This window comes from Epinephelus fuscoguttatus, linkage group LG5, assembly GCF_011397635.1.
Source record: "Epinephelus fuscoguttatus linkage group LG5, E.fuscoguttatus.final_Chr_v1".
NCBI classification, from domain to species: domain Eukaryota; kingdom Metazoa; phylum Chordata; class Actinopteri; order Perciformes; family Serranidae; genus Epinephelus; species Epinephelus fuscoguttatus.
This window is the reverse complement of record NC_064756.1, coordinates 31,664,162-31,684,999: the sequence shown is the minus strand read 5'-3', so window position 1 is coordinate 31,684,999 and position 20,838 is coordinate 31,664,162. Positions and strand designations below refer to the sequence as shown.

Sequence of the window (20,838 nt, the reverse complement as noted above, 5' to 3'; positions counted from 1 at the left end):
TAATTGCCTCTAGTATTATCCACTTTTACGTTGGCGTGTCTACACTTCTGTGTGTTGCCTATTACAGCATGACTGGATTAACCTGGTAGTGGGCCCAGAGCACAGTGCCCTTGCTTTAAATCCACTCTTCCCTCTCTCTGTGTATTGTGCAGGGTATAGTAGAAAACACCCTTACCATGTCAGCTGATACTTTGTTGTAGTGATGAATGGTTTTAAACTAATTTTCAATTAATTAAATAACCACAAACCCAGTAACACACATAGGACCTGAGGAGATCGGGGCTTTGGCCCCTTGGTAATCTGGCCTTGTGATAGACAACCTGTACAACCAGCAGGGATCAAAAGGGCAGCAACCAGACAATGATCCCTTATGACCTTGGCACCCATGTAGACTGACAATGTGTTAGTTGTAGGTCTGGACAGGCTGGAAGCACAGCAGTTGGGAACTGATTCTGTGTGCATCTCTGTGACTGTGGGCAAATATTGTAACTTTACACTAATTTGATGCCCACAGGTAACATGCTGTTAACAACTTGTTTTTCTCAGTTTAGCTACTGCATTGTGTTAGGAGTTAGAAAGATCAGCCATCCCTAATTTTATGACTCCACTTTTAACGATTAACAGAGGGCATATAGACTAAACCACGCATTTACAGTCAAAATAAATGTCAAGAATGTTCCAGTACCCCCTATGCATAAAATTGATTATCAATTATTGTTTTATACATAAGGAGAATAAAAGTAACTGTACTAAAGCCATCTACTAAACAATTTGTTTCTGATTTACTTTCCTGGGGACACAAATTTGTAAAATGGGAAAAGTTTGGAGACCACCCAGTGAGATTTTCTTGAGTTTTGGTTACACTTTGTGTCTGAGATCAGTTGCCAACAAAGTTCCTTCAGAGGCAGAAATATCAATTCCTGTGCCATGTTAGAGTCTGGTGGTTTTCATTTCAAACAAAGCAGATTTTAATTACACTCTCTCTGCGGGTGAAGGTGTGCTAATTAGTGAAATTAATGTTTTGGTTGGAAAGAAAACATACATTCTCTTCCATGGCACACATCCACAGAACTGGTTATTATTGCAGTACAATCCAACACATTTAGTTGTAAAAGCTACAAACCTTCTCAATTTAGATTCCCATAAATTGTCAGATTAACATCAGACCTTGGCAGACAATACGAGCTCCACCCCCTCCTGCACTTGTGTGGTTTCTTGCACGTGCTTGTAGCTATGTAGGTGGCCAAGACTGTGTGTTTGCACGAAGCAGGGAGTGCATACACTGGTGCCCTGTGGCTTCTAACTTCATCATATTGTGCTACTCTGGTTTGCTGGCTTGGAAAGAAGACATGTTGCTGACATGCATTTTTGCTGATATCAGTAGTGTGTGTTTCTAAAAACTGTTTGAGCCCACAACTTGGTTTAGCTGCTGAAAGCCCTCCTGGGGAGCCCCAGCATAGACCACTCACAGCCAGGGACAGGTGCTCGGCCAGGCACCGACTCCTTCCTCCCACATATACCCATTGGACAGCTCTTACTGCAAGAGGGATGACAAAGAAGGATGTGATGTCCCTATTTATCTCCTTTCCATATATACTGGAGTGGAGTTGGAAAAGAAACCTGAAATAAGCACTTTATTAAGTCAGGATAGCTGAACGAGGAGTGAGAATGAGTCTCCTACTGCCCTTCTGCTCTTCCAGACAGATGATTGGTCTTGTTTTGCTCACCTCAGAGCTATTTACAATTTACTTCACCATCAGCATCAGCACTCAAGCCATTTCATTATCACCTTCTTTGGGGAGATATGAAGGCTTGACACGCCTTACTTCTCCCTGCTCTTAATGTTCCATTTATTCTGAACACCTCCAGCACCTAATCCAAATTATACTGAGGATGTGGTGCTGTGTAAACTTAATACATATTGTGTGTGTGTGTGTGTGTGTGTGTGTGTGTGTGTGTGTGTGTGTGTGTGTGTGTGTGTGTGTGTGTGTCTTTGTGTATGGGTGTTCAGGCAGTCAATCTAATGTCAGGTACTTGTGTCACAATAATAAGGAGCCAAGTTGTTGGACAATAGCTCCAGGCAATATTTCTCTCAACGTCACAATGACAACAGAATCACCATTTAAGAATAACAATAAAATGCACACAAAGGATGTTTCCACAAAAAGAGGCTGTAGTCTGGCTCTTACAATCATGCTGTATGGGGCATTCTTGTGAATGTGGTGCTTTCTGACAACTGATATGCATAAGGAGATTTTGATTGTCACTCGGCCACCCTAACAAAGCCAGAGGCAAAGAAAACATGATTACAGATAAAGCAGGAATAAACCTGAGTACAGACTGTTAACGCTGGTTGTCAGCCTGAGTCTAGCTAATCCTATAATACAGTGAGCCTTCTTTTCTCCTGTTCCTGTGTGATAATACACAGAGGACCTCTAATATAGGCAAAAGCATGCCAGGAAGTCTCAAATCTGAAGAGCAAGAACATTTCTTAGTATATTTTATAATGAATTGACTGTTCAAGCTACAAAAATTGGATTACTCAGGCAAGTCATTGTTTATAAGAGTTGCACACTGGCTGAGTCTCTATAAACCAGGGGCAATCATGAAATACAGTTTGCCTTCCAGCACTCTGAAAAAGCAGTAATGCATGAACACAAAGATGCTATTTATCAGTAAAAGGAAACTGTGCCCCTATAAAAGAGTACTTTCTTAAACCACTGACCCTTTGCCTTCGTTATTCTGAGACCACTTCCAAAGCAATCTTCAAGTTAGCTTATCTCATCCTATGTATTACTTCCTAATATCTGTGCTTTATTTGTCTGCCTCCCTGTTTCTCAAACAGCCTTGACCTTCATTTAAAAATGTAAATGCCAGGCAACCATATGTGACCGAGTCAGACAGTCACAGGAAGACATTAATCAATCAGTCAGCTTTCTGGCAGTTATAAATACATGCACGACTTGCAGTGCTAGAGTCAGAGCCATCCATAAAGATCGTGACATAGCTGCAGTGGTAAAGCACTATTTTGTGAAGCAGGCTGAATGCCGTAAGGACCGACTGCTGTACATCCTATTAAAAACTTGTGTGTCTCAGCAGCTGCCTTGGCAGTCTGGAGTCAATACCCAGGAGCAGCAGAGGTCAAAAGGCCTTGTACTCACTCTCAGGTTTCACCAGACGGTGCTACAGTAAGACAACATTCCAGCCACGTAACCTCCTCCTTCCTCAAGCAGGTCAAATCCACTTGAAGTGTGTCTGCCTCGAGTCCCACGGGAACAGAATAGGAGTATAACCTGTTACATTGTCTAAAAACTTATGTATACTGACAAGACCTCCTCAGCACAGGTTCATGAGCAGATGATTCACCTTTAGCATTTATTTTGGCTATGATCTTAAAAAACAATTAGATGTCTGAATATGTTTCTTGGGAGGGGAAATAAACTACTGAATGTGTCCTCATTGCTAAAGCACTGGAGGTTCACATTATTCAATGTGATTATTTCAGCAGTTTTCATGCTGAGGGAAAAGGTGTGAACAGCAGGACCATCGTCACTGACCAAAAGCAGCATGTTTTGTTTAAGGTTGGGCAGTCATTAGTTATCTGGATCAGTGCTAAGCTGTACTCAAATCAGGATATTTTTACAATATTAATACATTTTACAAATCAAAGTCTATGGCATTTTCAGCAGTATGTACAGCACTATGAAATGGGAGGGTCTCTTACAACTGGAGGACTCTAACTTACTTCAACTGCATGTAAAATAGTACTCATTTCCCAGTGGTCATGATCTTCTGACTATGCCTGCTTAAACCAAGCAATTAGATAACAGAATGCTGAACTGAATATTGCATCATCTCCCAAATTTTGTTGCTTTAAATGGGTTTTGATTCAGAAAAAAAGAGACAGTTCCGCAATCATGCTGGGATTTTCAGCTCTAGTGTTGTCTGCCTGCAATCACAGAGTCTTGACTTCACAGCAGTGCTTCCGGAGATCGACAGAGTGATATGGAACTGAGGAATGGTCGTCAGGTGTCGGGGAACAAAAAGGCGTCAGGAAGATATGGGAGACTATCAGCCCTCCAGTCTGAGCCTGCAGATATGAGATAAAGGCTTTGCCTCCAGGAAGGAGGCTTGCACACTCAAACGCTTTCTCTTCAAGATTTTGCCAGACAAGCACAAACACAGACAAAAAAAAAAAAAAATTCAACACACATTTCACATGCACAAGGACATATTTGCCGTCTGTCTGCCCACCTGCCTAACTGTTTGAATTTCTCTATTTGGATCAATTCAGCAAAAAATATCACACTTTCAAAACTTTTTCAAAACTCATTTTCAGCTACTGTCAAGGTGCTTATCCATAAAATAAGAGATTGCACATATACAGTGACACCTCAGACTAAATCAGATAAAAGCCCTTTTAGCCAAGAGACAAACTCAGGCTGCCTTTTCTTGTCGCTTTTATCAGAATTGAAAAAAACTTTGAAAGAAAAAGAAAAAGCACACAAAACTCTCTAAATGCCACACAAATGCCTCAATAATCAAAGTCTTTTAATTTCTAGTACCTGCCCAGACTATGTGATGCTGTACTGCATTCGATTTCACACGTATAATCAGTGAAATGTATCTTACCGTCTTCCATATCGGGAATGATTGTGATTCTAGCTGCGGGGAACTCTGAGCCCAGACGGCCCCCCATGGGCACGCTGAGGGTGACATTGAAGCTTTCCTCATCTTCATACAGGGAGTCGTCAATGATCACAACCCGGCAGGATTTCTCCACCTCTCCCTTGTCAAAGCGCAGGAGGCTGCGATGGTCCTCAGGCCTGGAGATGTAATCAGAGTAGGACAGCACTGTGGTGGGGACGGTGCCTGTGGCAGAAACTGAGTGGGCAGAAAACACAATCACAGAAAACAAAGTTAATGATCTAAACTCTTCCACAATACACTATCTTTCCCACACAAATATCAGTACAAAAATATGATTTCTCTTTTCCCTGAAATTGTTTTTTCATGAGCAATGTTAACATGCGTCACTGATATAAACGACCTGAGGATGATTTGCCTAGAAATTATTTTCTTAACTCAGTTATTCACTTACTTTTGTTTAATGCACTTTTCAAAAGTTTGGAATCTCCTGCCAGAAAAGCTTGATTCAGTACAGTCAGATGGCTGGCAGGATCACTCAATATTTTTTGAATGGTCTTTCATGTTTTTAGATTGTATAAGGTCCTCATTACAAATAGATGTTTTAGTACAAAATGCTGTACAATGGTTTAACCACAATGACAGCTGAAGGGCAGAAAAAGACAAATGTTCTTCAGAGTAACAGTTCAATAAAAATATAAGAAATCACCTGTCATTGGTAAAAGAAACTGGAAGCACAGCATCAAAATGTGTGTAGATTAATTTAGCAACATTCTTCAAACTTCACAATAGAAATAAGGTAAGAATCAGAATCAGAATCTGGTTTCTTGCCAAGTAGGTTTTCACATACAAGAAATTTGCTTTGGTGTACTAGTGCATAACATAAAAATGGTGAGAGATAATGAAACTAAAAATAAAAGCAAGCAATGCAAAAATCATGAAATATAAGATAGCGTAAAGTTATAATAAATAAAATTTAAAAATCCATTAATGAATATGTACAATATGTCTGAATTTAAATGAAAGAGCTGTGCAGTTTTTAGAAGTGGTAGTTTGTGCATTAGTGTAATGCACATAGACAGTGTTAGAATTTGATTAGGGAGTATCAGCTGAATATACAATGAACTCACAAATCTCAGTTTAAAACTACTCAGTCTAAACTGAGTCTGAGTCTAAACATTTGAATGGTAGTGTGTATACTCACAACTACTAATAACATTTGTCGTTCACTAAAGAATCATTGCTCAATGTCACTTGAATCATCACATCTATTCCTACAAATACACAAGGTTAAATTCTTAACCATAGCTCTCCTATTACCTTGCTGAGTATAGCAGATGACCATGAGCTCCTGACTGATGTCTCCACTCCTGCGCACTGGGATAAGCAGCTCACCAATGTCCTCCTCTATGTTGTATGCAGCTGAGGGTATGAACACTGTTGACTCTGTAGGTGGGAAAAATCAACACACATTACTTCACATCACATCACATCATTACTTTGACATAATGTGTTTATATTACTGAAGTTGAATACCTTCATTAAATGCTGATTTTGGGTACAAGAAAATCACTTGTGTATTATCAGTTTTCTAGCAAATTGAATGTGATATATTGAATGTCAAGTGAATTGGACTGAATAATCGGAGATGAAGAAAAGGGAAAGGCTTTGAGAAGTCAAATCATATGTGACACTATTTGCATCAGTAACCTTTAATATACAGAATTGCAGCATACACGCTGAGACCACTGACAGCTCTCATTACAGCTCTGCTGATGGTGCTTCAATCATGTTTAATCGAAACCCATCATCTGCTGTTTATTTATCTGCAGCAAATATTCCAGTCTTGACTCTGCTTGCACTGATACACAGAATAACACAGAGATGTGGATGCTATTTGTAAGATAATGCTGCTCAGTATATGAGTAAGGAACCCTTTAGAGAATTAATGTGTACAAATCTGCATCTCACACTCATTTAAGAAGTCTGTTAGTTGCCCACATAAATTAGCTGGAATAAAAAGGTGTATTTATTCTGTTTGCAAGCAGAGACATGTTAAACAATTAGTTTTTTGGCTCAACAGTTTTATGGGCAGCTCTCCATCTTTTTGTCTCCTTCCTTCTCTGAGCTGCATCCAGGAAGGTAATGAGCTTGCAACATTACAGCCATGAAATCCACAGAGCTCAGACAGAGGCTTTGTCTCCCTCTCGGTGAGCACTGTGGTCACCCACATTAATAAGGTGTTGGTAAGTCAACAGAACTTCACCTGTCCTTTTCCATCCTAGAGAACATGCAAACAATTGCACGGATTGATGTGGTCACTCTTTACTTCTTGTTTCAAACACTGAGCTGTTTTCAGTCTGAGCCACTTTAGTCTGTCTGGTGTGAAATAATTTATTTTTCACAGTTTCATGGTGGCAGCCCCCAGGCTATTCCATTTTTCTGCTCTCAGTGGAAAGAACCAAAAATGCATTTTTATGAGCCTTCAGAGTTTATTTGACCTTGAGAGGCCAAAATATATTAAAACTTTAGAAACCCTAAACAGTATAATGATATGATAATAGACATATGGCTGTAGGAAGACAATATCTTTAAAAGGCATGAAGAAATAAAAACAGATTTTCACATCTTGCACAGAGATGGCTGCCAGTTTTGTTGATTGCCCTCCAGAGACTGATGTTCTGTGAAACAAAATTCCAACTAAACACTTTGATTAGAATAAATTGTTGACAGCAAATTATTCCTTTTCACCCAATGAAGCCCTATGGGATAAGGAATATTATCCATATTTATACAACGCAGTTGTCTAACTCAGCTCTATTAAAGTCAAGCTGTTTTCAGAGACACTGTTCATCTGATTTTACAGAGCTCAATTCAGATACAAGGAAGGTCAGCATGGTTATCTCCATATCCCTCTGACCTTGTTTAGCTACACTTGTGGAAAGAAAATACTGCCCATAAACATGGTTTGCTTTTTATTCATTATGTGGCTATTTCCATAATTGAGTTGGGTTCAGGATGTTGTTTGTTCCACTCAGCATGCAGTTTTCATGTGAATTAATTTTGTACTTAAAATATCATGTGCTCTGATGCCCTCAGGCAGACAGACAGATGCATTTCCCTAAAACATGAATACAGAGATGAGGGCAAAAGAACTCCTGGACCTAAACTGAAATCTGTGCTGCTAGATAAAAAATCCAGCCTTCACAAATTTGTAGCCTTTTTCATGTCTATTGTTTAGAATTACCTACTTTCAGTAAATGCATTGCTAATCCTTTTCTTTCTTTATTGATTTTTCTTTATCGATTTTTGTAACCCACAGAGAAAGCACAGGCACTTGTTGCTGGCACTCAAAGTAGCAAGTTTGTCATGTGTCGGTCATTGAAACTGCGCCCCAATTCAAAATACGACTGACATCTGTGTCCCTTCTACGATGGATTTCTTTCTGTGTGACTGTTGAACATCTGTGCAAAATGCTGCCACATGATTTGAGACACGTGACATCAAACGCTTAAACAGTATTTCACATAGCTGGAAAATATTCTGCTGTCAAACTCCATTGAAGCTTTACTTGAGACCAGAGTGTGTTGCATTGTTAGACAACAAAACCCAAATATACAAAAAGCAAGGTACTTTGCTAATATTTGTTTTGGCTATAGTTTAAGAATGAACTTATTCAATCTCACTAAAACTGAGTGCAACCCCTATTTTAAGTAAGATAATTTAATGTAAATATTCAAATTCATGTTAAATCCCTGAAAGTGAAATCATTACTGACCATCATCAGGGTCCAGGATCTCCACAGTAGCAGACTCTGGGAATTCAAGGGCTGCCATCACTGGTTCAGACAGAACAATCTGGAAGGTCTCTGACACTTCATACTCGCTGTCTGACAGGATCCGCACCTTCCAGGTGGCTGTGGTCTGGCCCGGATTGAACTGTACCTGTTTTTGAGATTTCCCCCGGAAATCTTTGTCCTTTTCTGCAGTGCCATCCTTTGTGCCTATACCTTAGGAAGGACATGGAAAAATCTTAATATCTTATCTTAATTAGGTAACATCTGCTAAGCATGTGAAAATGCCATACATCAGACATATCAGAGAATGTATCACCTTGTTCAGGTTTTGGTACCAGCATCCATTAATATACATTTTCATACCTACCTTATAATAAATGTATATTCTTTTTAAGTATGTGCATTCTACATATCCTTACATTTGTATGACTATGAATGGTCATACAGCAGTTACACAGATATTGTCAATAAAAGAATACAGTTAGACTTCGGCTTTTCATCTCCTCTAAAACTAGGAAAATGTCACATCCCAGTTGGTCTAACCCGACAATATCTGCACATCTTCTGGGTGCAGTTTCCCACCTCCAGTGTTTCAAATGGCCATGGTTGGAATAAAGCCAATTACCCCTCATGCCAGCTTGGTCTCAGCAGCAGTGGTTGGAGGCTGACTTGCACTGTCTGACCTTCAGCATGTGAGCTGTTTGATGGGGCCTACAGTCACTATAGCTGTGACACTGGCAGGATTCCTGTTGAGCAGGAGCACTGAAGCCGGTGAAATGTCACACAGCCTCTCCACTGTCTTTGCTAACTGGCCGCACAACAAGCAGCAGGGGTCTGGCAGTAAATAGAAAGAAAATGCCTGCACACCCAAAGGCAATCCTGTAGGCTTCCATAAATGTAGAAAACAAGAAATTACTGGATAAATGGAACACAAGTATGAGCATGAGTAACAGGAACTTTTTTTTTTTTAAATGCTGTTTGTTCACAACTAAGAAAGGAAGGAAGAAAAAGCAGGGAAAAACTCAAATATCGCATCAGGACTACACACAAGATCTTCAAAAGACCACAGATTGAGAAATGCATGAGTTTGGGCTTTTAAGAAAATTACCATTCTGTTCTTTGATGAAAATAAAACGTGGGCTTTGATATGCAAGTATAGACAGAAGGAAAAGGCCCCTGCACATATGTGCTGAGATAAAATGGTCAAGCTCAATGGAGCTTGAAAAATCAGCAGTCTTCAAAGAGTAGCTAGGAGAGGAGAGAGTATGATTTGCTCCTAACTCTATCTCCCGCACAATGCCTGGATTTGATGGCCCTGATCACAGCAGTCACTCTGAGGCTTCGCAGCAAGTGGGCTCACTGTAGCCTCCAAACTGGTGCCACCTGCACTGTGCACATTGACCAGTGAAGCGGTAGCCCCACCAGTGGGCTTCTCTGATCCGTGTTCACTCAGGTGGGGCTGGGCAAGAAGAGATATCCACACTCTTCATGAAAAGGTACTGGCCTGGGATCAGTCACTATCTCATCCCAGCGCTGAGGCAGATGGATGGCTTGAATTGTCAGGCTGCTCTGGCGGCCTGCAAAAATGGTTCGCTGCTCTCCAATCCCCAAGGCAGCAGAAGAAAATGGAAACTTCAAATAGTGAGTATGATTACGTGGACATGAATAACCCATTTATGAGACTTATCCTAGTTATGATCATATTTGGGATATGGTGTTTACATGTGCCTAGACAAATCAGGTTATTCATATTCCCCGTATACATTGCAGTTTCTTTCAGAGTATTCCAGCTAGTATATTCAGGTTTCTTATAAACGGAATATGGTGTTTACATGCTTAAACACATAAATGGGATATTCCAAAAACCTGATCATAATGCACTCAATGAGTGCGTTTACAGTAAATGGACATGAATGACCCACCCATTAAGTGCACTGCATTGAGTGCACTGCACTTGAATAACCTGTAAATGATTCGTTTTCTCTGACTTGAACATATAAACACTTAAGCCCGTTTATGAAAACCTCAAATATGCTGAGTGGAGTACTCCAAACGAAACCGGGACAGTGCTGCTTGTATACACCTTATCCCAGGTATGGAAAGCAGCTGACTACCTGCGCTGGCACAACTTAAGCCAAGTAACATAATAGAAATGCAAATAATGCCGTCTCACTTCTGGAGCGATGAAGAAATGGAGTTTGTCTTTCGGTAAAGAAAAAGAGGCTGCTATCTTCAACCTGTACTCCTCTGTCCTATACGGGGCGACAGTGACAGGCTGGCAACAGTGAGGAAAAGTGTTAAACGGTAGTGTAGCTGATTTCAGGAACACATTGGGTGAGTAACTACATAACAGTTAATGTGTGTGTGTGTGTGTGTGTGTGTGTGTGACAAAGAGACAGATACACAGGGCAGACAGCTGTTAGTGATTGTAGCAGAGAAGAAATTAGTAGTTAAGCTGTAAGTGTTCGTAACTATTCGGTTTAGTGTTTAATATTTCCTGTCACTCTCATCTCCCATTGTCTGTTTGTCTCGTATAACATGTCGCCTGTGCAAACAGAATGCAGTAATCAGTGATCGGGTTAATAGTATTTTTCGTGTAAAAGGGAAATATGAATAACCTGATTGTCTGTGCTCATGTAAACAATATCTCCCAAATATAATCATAACTGGGATAAGCCTCATAAACAGGTTATTCATGTCCATGTAAATGCACTCAATTACTGTGAGAAAGTAATCACTGCTCTTGTGCTTGTTCTGCTCTTGTTAGTTGTGTAGGTCCACCTGCAGTGGGAATGCTGCAGAGATGTTTTTGAAGCATGTATGATAAAACACTCTGTCCAAAATAATTATTTCTTTGGTAACATGTTTCTCATTAAAACCACAGTTTATCATCGTAGTGGTTTCTGAACATTTAAATATACTAATTTTACACCACAAACCGTATGCAGTTCCTCCTCATTCTTTTAGGTCAGCGAATATTTTTCTTGACTAAAAAATAAGGCCATTTAATGAGACTGACATAAAAAGAATACAGTGGTGTATGATCAAAGAATCAATGCCTGTGGATGTAAACATGTACTTACTTACTGTGGTGAGAACTAGACAACATTAAAGCTTTCACCACTTCTGTATTTAGAAAGAGATTTTTTTTGCTATCGGTACTTTGAGGGCACTGTAAAACAAAATGGTTCTGAACTGCAAAAAAGCATTTAAATTGCAGCTTCTTTTGTGTGCTTTCCATCACCGACATAGAGAGGTACATCTTCCTCCCTCATCCATTATCATCCCCCTTCATGGTGCCTCAATCATAAGAAAACTGCACTGTGAAAAACTATGGTTTGGACTTGAAAGCACACAACAGTAATTTTGGACATTATAAAAATGCGAGGCATGTTTTCTCTGGGCACTGCACACAGAGTGCATCCAAAGTTTAAAGTAGCGCTTCTTTAATTTATAATGCAACCATTAATAAAACAGTAGTGTTGCTCCAGAAAATCAAAACAAAGGACAATTATGTGATTGTTTGCCAAAGATCCTTATACAAGATATATTATTCTGTTGTTTAATATTCATTTGCAAAGCGACCACTGTGTGGTCATCACAAAGGCATATCAGTCGATCATTTTTAGTGTTTATTTTATTTTGTTCTTACACCATGAGCAACATATACGTGCATTTTTGCTACTACAGTTGTTTACTTCTTGTTGTGGATTTTTATTGACTGTATCTGCCTGTATGTCTGTACGGTATGTGATGATCTGCCTTAAGATGTGGATTTTTTAATTGACTAAGTAGACAGAGGTAGTAGAGACAGAGTGGATGTACTGTGCAGTGTGAGGAGCGATAAAGGTCAGCAAGATTTGCATATCACCTCGGAGATGTTTCATTAGTCTGACACCCTGGGTCATACAAAGACACAAATGACAGTAGAGCAAATGATCCTATGGGATTTGACCTTTAACATCAGGTTATTTTAATCACACCTCATTTTTATGGACAGTATTCATGCTGGCACTAAAAAAGGCCAACGGTGCCAGCAGTAAGAATTCCTGCCACTCATAAATGTTTACAGCGGCTTTTATTTTGTTGATGTTGTTGTTTTAACAGTGTTAACAGTTATTGCCTGTTTAGGTCCAACCAGTAAATTCCCTTGACTATTATTTGGAATGGCGCCTTTTCATGCCCAGCAACCTTGGGTGAACTTTCTCATGTGTGCATGCAGTCCCTGAGGGATTGTCCTGTGCCTTTGTGTGATTGGAACGTAAATACTGACCGAGCAGACAGGTGAAAGGTCATGACTTGTGTGACCCTAAGGGTGTCTAGGGCAGCCTTGCTTAGCCAGTTAATTTGGTGTTAAAGTAAGTAGACCTTGGGCAAAGCAACAAGTGAATAGTTCGTGGTGTGGATCCAGGAATATATCCACTATCTCTACAACACAAACATACAATTTGTGCACATTTTTTTGTAATCTACTGTACTTATCGTAATGAAAAAAAATCTTGCACATGTATCTTGTGGTCCTTTTCTCAGTCTCTTATTCTGTAGTATCTAGTTAATATTTTTCATAGATTATTAATTATATATAACATTTATTTATTCATTTACTTACTTACTTATTTATTCATTCTCTGCCTGGCATAAGCCTAAAGGGGATCAAGTGTTTTATCATGTATGTGTGTGTGAGTGTGTATATCTGTCAGTCTGCAGCTCATCTCCCAAACTACAGACCAATCAATCTGATATTTTGTGTGCACATTTATGACCGTATACTCAAGGATCTCTTGTTGTACCAGTGATTTGCAATTATTGAAAAACTTGTTTTATTCGCTTTTTTATACTGTTATTGACTGCTGATGCCTCACTCCTCTTAAGTGGCCGGTAGAGGCCTCAAGTTTTATGGAAATTGGCTCCGCTAAAAACAAGCCTTACATGTTGCAGATCACATTTTGGCCTCTGTCATAGCTCAACTGACATCCATAGAAAAGTTTGGTCTCATTTGGAAGTGGAGCACCTGTAGATTCATTCCATACCCAATATGTTATGATCTACTGCAGTTAGGCATGATACGAGATTAATTAGTCTCTGTCTTTGTTATCTTTGCCACTGCCATCTTTTAGTTACAGGAGCTGGGACGGACAAGCTGGGATGAGATTTTATTACATCTGATGCACAGTGTCACACCACACTGGGAGCCTTCTTGGGATTAAAACATTTTATCTGCCCAATTTTGTAGACTTGCAGATTTGTTGATTTGGTCACTTTTCCTTAGTATTTGCACTTCTACCATAAGTAAGTCAGTAATCAGGCTATCTTTTTTTGTCTGTTTAAATTGTTTTTATTGTTGTTATTTTCTACTTTCTTGTGGTGTAGCCTACAGACAAAGTTAATACCATTCAAAATCCAGTTATGGATACACGGATCAAAGACTTGTGGCTGTGTTTTAGTCATTAAAATTACATTCATCCTCATTTATATTGTATCTATAGTTCACATACAGTGCCTGTTAGCAGGTAAACCTGAGCTGCTCTGTGCAGCGTACTGTGGCATCGTCAAAAATAGACAAGGCATGTATTTTTATTAGCTTTTAAAACATGCTGCTGCATCTACTGAAATTACAAGAATTATCTAGAGTGCCTGCCATTAGTTTGTGCAGCCACTTGGCAGAAATCCTCACTCTATTGAGTGCACTTTGTGGTTTATTTTATTAATTTTGGTGCAGCTGTGGATCCAGATCAAAATAAAAATCAACCTTTTTCTTAAAATAAAAAAGAAATTAAAATGCTGCGCACTCTCAGTGCTTTCCAGTAACTTTTAGTAATAATGATGATGAAAATCATCTTGGATGCAATTAGAATTACAAGTGACTTGATAAAATCAAAGGCAGTGTCTGCTTACTAACGAAGGAGGTCTCCCCCAGGTAGCCACGACGTTTCAGCACCACCTCCAGGAACTTGACTTCTTCATCCACCACGTAGTGTTCCTTCTCTAAAGAGATCCAAGCCCAGTTCAGGCGGAACTGCTGATTCTTCAGTTTGTTGCCTCCTGCAAACAAATACAGTTGAAAAGTTAAAGAACCTTAAAATGACTCCATAAAACTCATCACACAGCAAGGGAAAACACAGAGGAAAACTCAAAAAGCCTCACTGAGACTTAATAATCCAAAACATGTTTTGAAAATTAACATAGCTATTTGTTTTGGGGGTGGCACACCAATTTTCAATACACCTTATTAGAATTACCTCTTGGTTACCTTTAGGACTTGACTTTGACACTCGTCAGCACTCAGTGGGAGGTATGAGGAGTGCACAGCCCTTATGCGAAAGAAATAGAGTTTCTGCCGTCTAATTGCTTCATTTCTAATTATGATAAAAGGTGTCTGTTTCCTGTCTGAACTGGGTTATTTTATCCTTGTCTTTTGAAGTTGCATTCAAAGGCTGAGGCTACAGTCCTGGAGGGCATCACTGCTACCATTTGACCATAAAACTCAAAGCAGAGGCACGTACACAAGCATCAAACACACACAAGTACACAAACACTGACAGAAAATGTGCACACGCTGACTCATAAGGAAACCACACCACACTTTAATTTAATTTTAATTTCTAGAGCACTGACTAGAAGTCTAAATTATTATCCACTGGTTCCTAAAAATCAGCATGCATCCACCAGACTGCACAGTGAGAGCTGCTGCCGGCTGCTGTACTGGATCAGGATGGTGAGATACAGATGACTGAGCCACTAAACATCTGGCAGCTCTGAAAGTGGTGGAATAAAAGTGAAACAGCCGGGAGGGTGCAGTGACATTGTTAAGAGGTTCCAAAGCATTGCTGTTGTTTGTGTTAGGCACGACTGAGAGTCTCTACCCCACGCCCCTCCCCTGTTGTTATGGCCAGTAAATCTGTTACATCCAGCTGACTGCTCCACTGTGTCCATTTCCTTCCTCGATGGGCACGGTGAGACCTATACACATTCACCTTGGGTGTTTTATTATGTGTGAGGGCGCATACATTTACGAGTTTGTGTGTCTGAGTGTGTGTGCATGCATGAAATGTTCTCTGCACCTGTTCAAAGCTTTTTCATTTAGTCTAATAGTATACATATTTTTTCACACAGAGTAAAATTGAGTTTTAATGCCTGAACATAGGTGCTTTATGACAATATTGTGCCATAACTGGGACACAGGCATAAAGTCAGTATGGCACTCAAGGACAATAGGGATCACAAAGTGTTATTCCCCCTGTCTCACACAAAACCAACAACTCATTTGAAAAATTTATCTGAGTAAAGTTCATTAATTCACAATGAACACATGGAGCTACTTTGATGTTTTCTACATGATAGAGGCCTTAAAGTTACGACTACCAAGAAAGTGAGATGCTAAAGAAATATGACATTCCCTAATTTGTCGTTGCAGTTCTGGTCACCCACAATATCAGAATCAGAATCAGAATCAGAATCAGAAATACTTTATTGATCCCCGAGGGGAAATTATTTATGCAATATAATGGGCTTTATCAAAAATGCTAGGAAGAAGAAAAATACAGAAGACAGATGCTGATATTCCTTGTAAATTCAGTTCAGAGTGAACTTCAGATAGACTCTGTGATGTTAACATCGAGATGTAATTGGGACAAAAGGCTGCAGAAACTGTGAAGCTTGAGCAGAAAGCTCTGGTTTTTTTCTCTCTCTCTAATGAAACATGAACAAAATGGCTGAATCATTTAGTTGTATACATTGCATGAAATTTTTGTGAACACAGAATGTCTTCATCTTTTGAAAAGTAGCCACTTTCTTTAACCCTCAGAGATGCCACATCCACACAGTTGTGTACAACGATGTAAATCCCTTACTTAGTCCCTGATGTAAGTCCCAGTTCATACTATGAGAAGACTTTGTCTCAGCATTTCTACTGTATATGGAAGTCAAAATGGTTGTGTGATGACTTTTCTCAAATGTCTGTAGTGGTCTGTTCAGCCATGAAGCCACTGTTTATGTGCACAGCGGATTCCTCTGTTAATCCCAAATAAATTGCTATTTTGTGTTATATTACAATTTGCATCACAAACAGCATAAAACTATTATGAGGGACATGCACTGAATAAATTACATGGACAGCAACAAAAGTTGTTTAGTGAGTCAATGCAGCATTAATATGATTTAATAAAATCACAAATAAGTATGATATCTGTTATGCTTTTTAGAAAGCTAACAATAAGAAAAACGATTCAATCTAAAACCATAAACAATGTGTACAAAGAAAACACTTTATATAGGGTAAACAGTTTTTGGCATATTGTGTGTTTAAAGCAACAAATACTGAAAATATGGACTTATTATTGTATTTTATCAACTGGTAACACAGACTTGGAAGCCATGTTTTTTTTAAATGAAAACATCTCAAGTGATAAATTTACAACTCACACATTCTTAAAGTCTACTACAGGGTTTTTGCTTCCTGTGTGTTCCACATCCGTCTTCTGGAGACAGGCAACCTGTGCATGACAGGACCTCCCCGCTCCATTTGGATTAAAGCCAGTCGCATGGCACGCATGCCACCAGTAAACACTGCATGTGTGATCCCTGAGTTGTGAGGGAGACCGTTCTCCACTGAGGTAATGGAAACAGAGAAGGTCTTGGCTGTTTATCTGACTTCATATGTTGGCACAGACTTTGTCACGGTTATAACAACACTGATACACTTGATCTCACGCATAACTCTAGAAAATGACGAAGATAATTGCTATGCATCATCATGTTTCTACAATTGAACACTCAGGCAGGGACATTTTAGAACTGCTTGTTGGCAGGCTTTTTTCCTAAGTACCTCATACATTTTAATAACAACATCAAATGGTTACGTTTTACATAATTATTTACATGACACTGAAGAAACAGCCTACACATCAAGCTAAGCCTCAAAGGGGCTGCTCTCACTTTCAGGATGAATCACATTAAACACCTGTTTGCCTTCAACAATATTCACAAACATAAAGTGGCTCTATTAATTATTCATATCCTATATAAAGCAAGATCTGAGAAGGATACATCCAGCAGCGCTTTCAAATGTTAGAGGAAAAAAAGGTTTATGTTCACAGTTTACACTACATACAATCACACTATGACATGAGCAAATATTGAGTTTAGAAGGCTTTAAAGTCCTGGCAAAGCCTCAGTGTGGCCTTCAGGGAGCTGGGGAGTGGAGGTGCTCGTTTCCAGAGGACCACTTCACTCCTCCAGATTTCTTTCTAATTAAGATAAGCAGGGGTTGGAGTAAGTCCACTTCAAAGAGGCCCCAAGGAAAACACCACAGTTAATCTTTAACCAGCACTCACAGCAGTGAGACAGAATTTAGTGAACAATATCGGTATCTCTTGTGTTAGGGTCTTTGCACTGATTTGCAGAAGCATATATCATATGCAAGGAATACATCACATCAACTGAGTCACATGAGCTTTATGTTACATTGTATTTCTACATAATATCCATATTCTCATTAAAATCATGGTAATGAGTCTGAGTACAAATTTTAGTTGCTAGTCATTTTGATTCATTTACTGAATTAATTGACTGCCTGCATGTACACTGACTTGTTGGTTTCTTCTAAATCTTTTAGCACTTGCAGTGTAAGTCTCATTTAATAATAGAGTCAACCAAGGTTCACTCTCTGCTCTTCTAACTACTGACCAGCCTTTTTCATGAACCTTTTCACAAACACCCTTTTACTTTTCATGTAGCGGCACTTCTAAACACAAGTTCTGTCCACTCACATAGTAGATGTGTGAGGGACAGAAGCCTTTTGAGAGAAGCCAAAGAATGTGAAAGACTGGACTGTGCCAACCTAATGCCCCTGTCTCCTCCCAGCATACATGTTGCAGACAGCCCTTATTTGGTCACCATGAAGCATCGTGGGGCCATGATGCCCCGTGGACCCTCATCTGTTCATTCAACCAGGCAGACAGACAGGCGGCCCTTTGCCCACAGAGCCAGCACCATACTGATTAGGCAGGATAAATTGGGACAAGCCTGTGAATCCTGCTCAATAGACACAATGCATCTAAAAATACTTAATGATCATATACTGCAGACTTTGTGTGCTAAAAGTTTCCATGATGTGCAATAACTTTAGTCCACTGTAGCATAAAAATGTCAAGCACAAAGATAGATGAATAATTGTATCGTGAACCAGAGAAGTGCTCACAGGCCAGAGATTTTAATTTAGTTTTAGGTGTGTCATCCACAAGAAAATCGTTTCAAATGTTGCTAAAACAGACCACACTGGAAGAGAAAGCCACGGGAGCTTCTTATTTTAACGTCTTTAACTTCATAATAAAGGCATGACATTTGAATACCAGTGAAGTATATTCCTTCTTTTCGTTTCTCATTAGCAGCAGATAAAGGAGACTAAAACACTTTTATGACCAGTGCTTTAGCCTCCTTTTATATATGTAATGGCAGTTTAAGCTCATGGAGTCAGTCACCTCAAGCTTTCAATAAATTTTAATTTTACTGTTTACTTTAATGATAGGGAAATATCAAAATAAATAGTGTTCCAAAGTGACAATTATCTAAATGGTACTACAAATAGTAAACCCTGCATCATGCATACAAATATTTTATAACGTGGATAACAAAATGCTTGGTAGGAAGTTTTTGCACCTACACTGGGAGCCACAAGGTCTTATCAAGCAGGTTTAAGTGCCTTCATTCAAAGCCCTGAATCTTTATCAAACAATATAACCATCTCTTTTTTGTTCTTAGATCAGAGCAGCAGGGCCAAGTGATGGTGATAACGGTTAATCAGTCTATTGGTCTGTCTATCAAACATTTTGATCCTGAGCTAAGTACATCTGCAATTACTGACCAGGCTGTAAATATTAAGATTATTCAGGATTATCAGAGGATGAATCCTAATATTGGATGATCCTTGACCTTTTATCCAGGGCAAATTTTCCTCTTGACTAAAACCCCTAGGTACTGAAGGCACTATATGTTGAAAACTAATGGTCAGACCTCTATGAAATTTGCTATGGCTATTTATGATCCCCAGAGGATGATAAACTTTAAACTTAAAGCACCATAAGGAGTAATGCTCTAACAGACTACAAAACTGCCACTATATCCCATCAAAGATTTTAATATTGTATTGTATGGCGAACAGTGTAGTCTCTAGGGGCTGTTAGCAGATCTTTCGACTTTTAATCTTGTTCATTTTAAATTCTGCTGGGGTAGTAGGAATTCGTTTTTGTTTTTTCAGCTCCCTTTTGCTTCCAGGACTAGAAATGAGAGAGAAAATGGTCAGTTTACATTTAAGCTAGAGAATAATCAATAGCAAACACTGTTCTAATGAAAATCTATGATAAGGCTTTAAAGAAAACATATCATCATAACTTCTATTAACTCTATAAAATCAGTTGTCCCCGGGTTTCATTATGTACCAGACCATACCAGCATACTTTTCACCTCTCCAATTAAGGGAAAAGGGATATGATAATCCTGTTGAAGGAAAGAAAGCACATGGCAGAGCAGAGAGAGAGAGCGATATGGTCTAATCACCCTAAGCCTTGTATCAGCAGTAACGAGTTGGCCATGGCTTGAAAGATTTAGAACTGTTATGATTTCACAGGCCCTAAACCCTTTTCTACAAGCACAGCCTTTCACAGAACTGGTCCACCATAAATCTGGCCGCTCCGCAGGGTCCATTCTGGCTGCTGTCGCCTCTGTGTCCGCTCTGACACAGTGGTCACTCTGAAGCGACATTTCAGGGGCCTGAAAGAAAGGCCAAAGGCACTTCTGAACAAAAGTGCTGGGTCAGAGAGCCATGCAAGGCTTAAGGCAAGCAAGGCTTTGCTCTCAGCAGGGAAAGTTCTTTGAGATTAACATATGAACCACAACTATAGAGGTGATTTAACTCTCAGCGCTCTTTCCAAATTTGGAGCACAACGGCTAGAATTACTTTCTTTCCTTAAACTTTCAATGACCATTTCATGAATAAACATTTGCTAACACTGTTTAGAAATGCAATAACCAAGAGGTGTCTCTGTATTACCCTCTTGCTCAGAAATATGACTTCCTATTCATTTCTATGGGAACACAGTTATCTTGTTATGTTGGCTGTGATGAAATTACCATACAATTTTGGAGGCTTTTTGGAACATATTTTCAGCACTCTATGGGTGTAGAAATAAATCATGTAAATCATTATATTCTTCCCCTCGTTCAGCCTCACGCAGGCAAAATCTGACACTAAGATTGACAATTACTTCAACTGCTCAGAGTCAATACACAATAGTGATGGGTGAATGAGCACAAAAACTGAATAGCTCAAAAGAACAAGAACATATTTTAAAAATTCTGCACCAACAACCAACATTCACAGAAAGTCATTCAAGGTAAAA

The 20,838-nt window shown here is 39.3% G+C and overlaps 1 protein-coding gene across 1 annotated transcript in view; it reads right to left on the bottom strand.

The window, feature by feature from the left end:
- The window catches only part of frem2b (FRAS1 related extracellular matrix 2b), a 56,945-nt gene that overhangs the window by 18,196 nt on the left and 17,911 nt on the right, over positions 1-20,838 (bottom strand). The window contains exons 3-6 of the mRNA XM_049575991.1: positions 14,339-14,485; positions 8,426-8,656; positions 5,968-6,093; positions 4,633-4,884 (exon numbers count right to left, since the gene is read on the bottom strand). Coding sequence (XP_049431948.1) covers positions 4,633-4,884; positions 5,968-6,093; positions 8,426-8,656; positions 14,339-14,485 — 756 coding nt within the window. The remainder of the gene's footprint in view (positions 1-4,632; positions 4,885-5,967; positions 6,094-8,425; positions 8,657-14,338; positions 14,486-20,838) is intronic.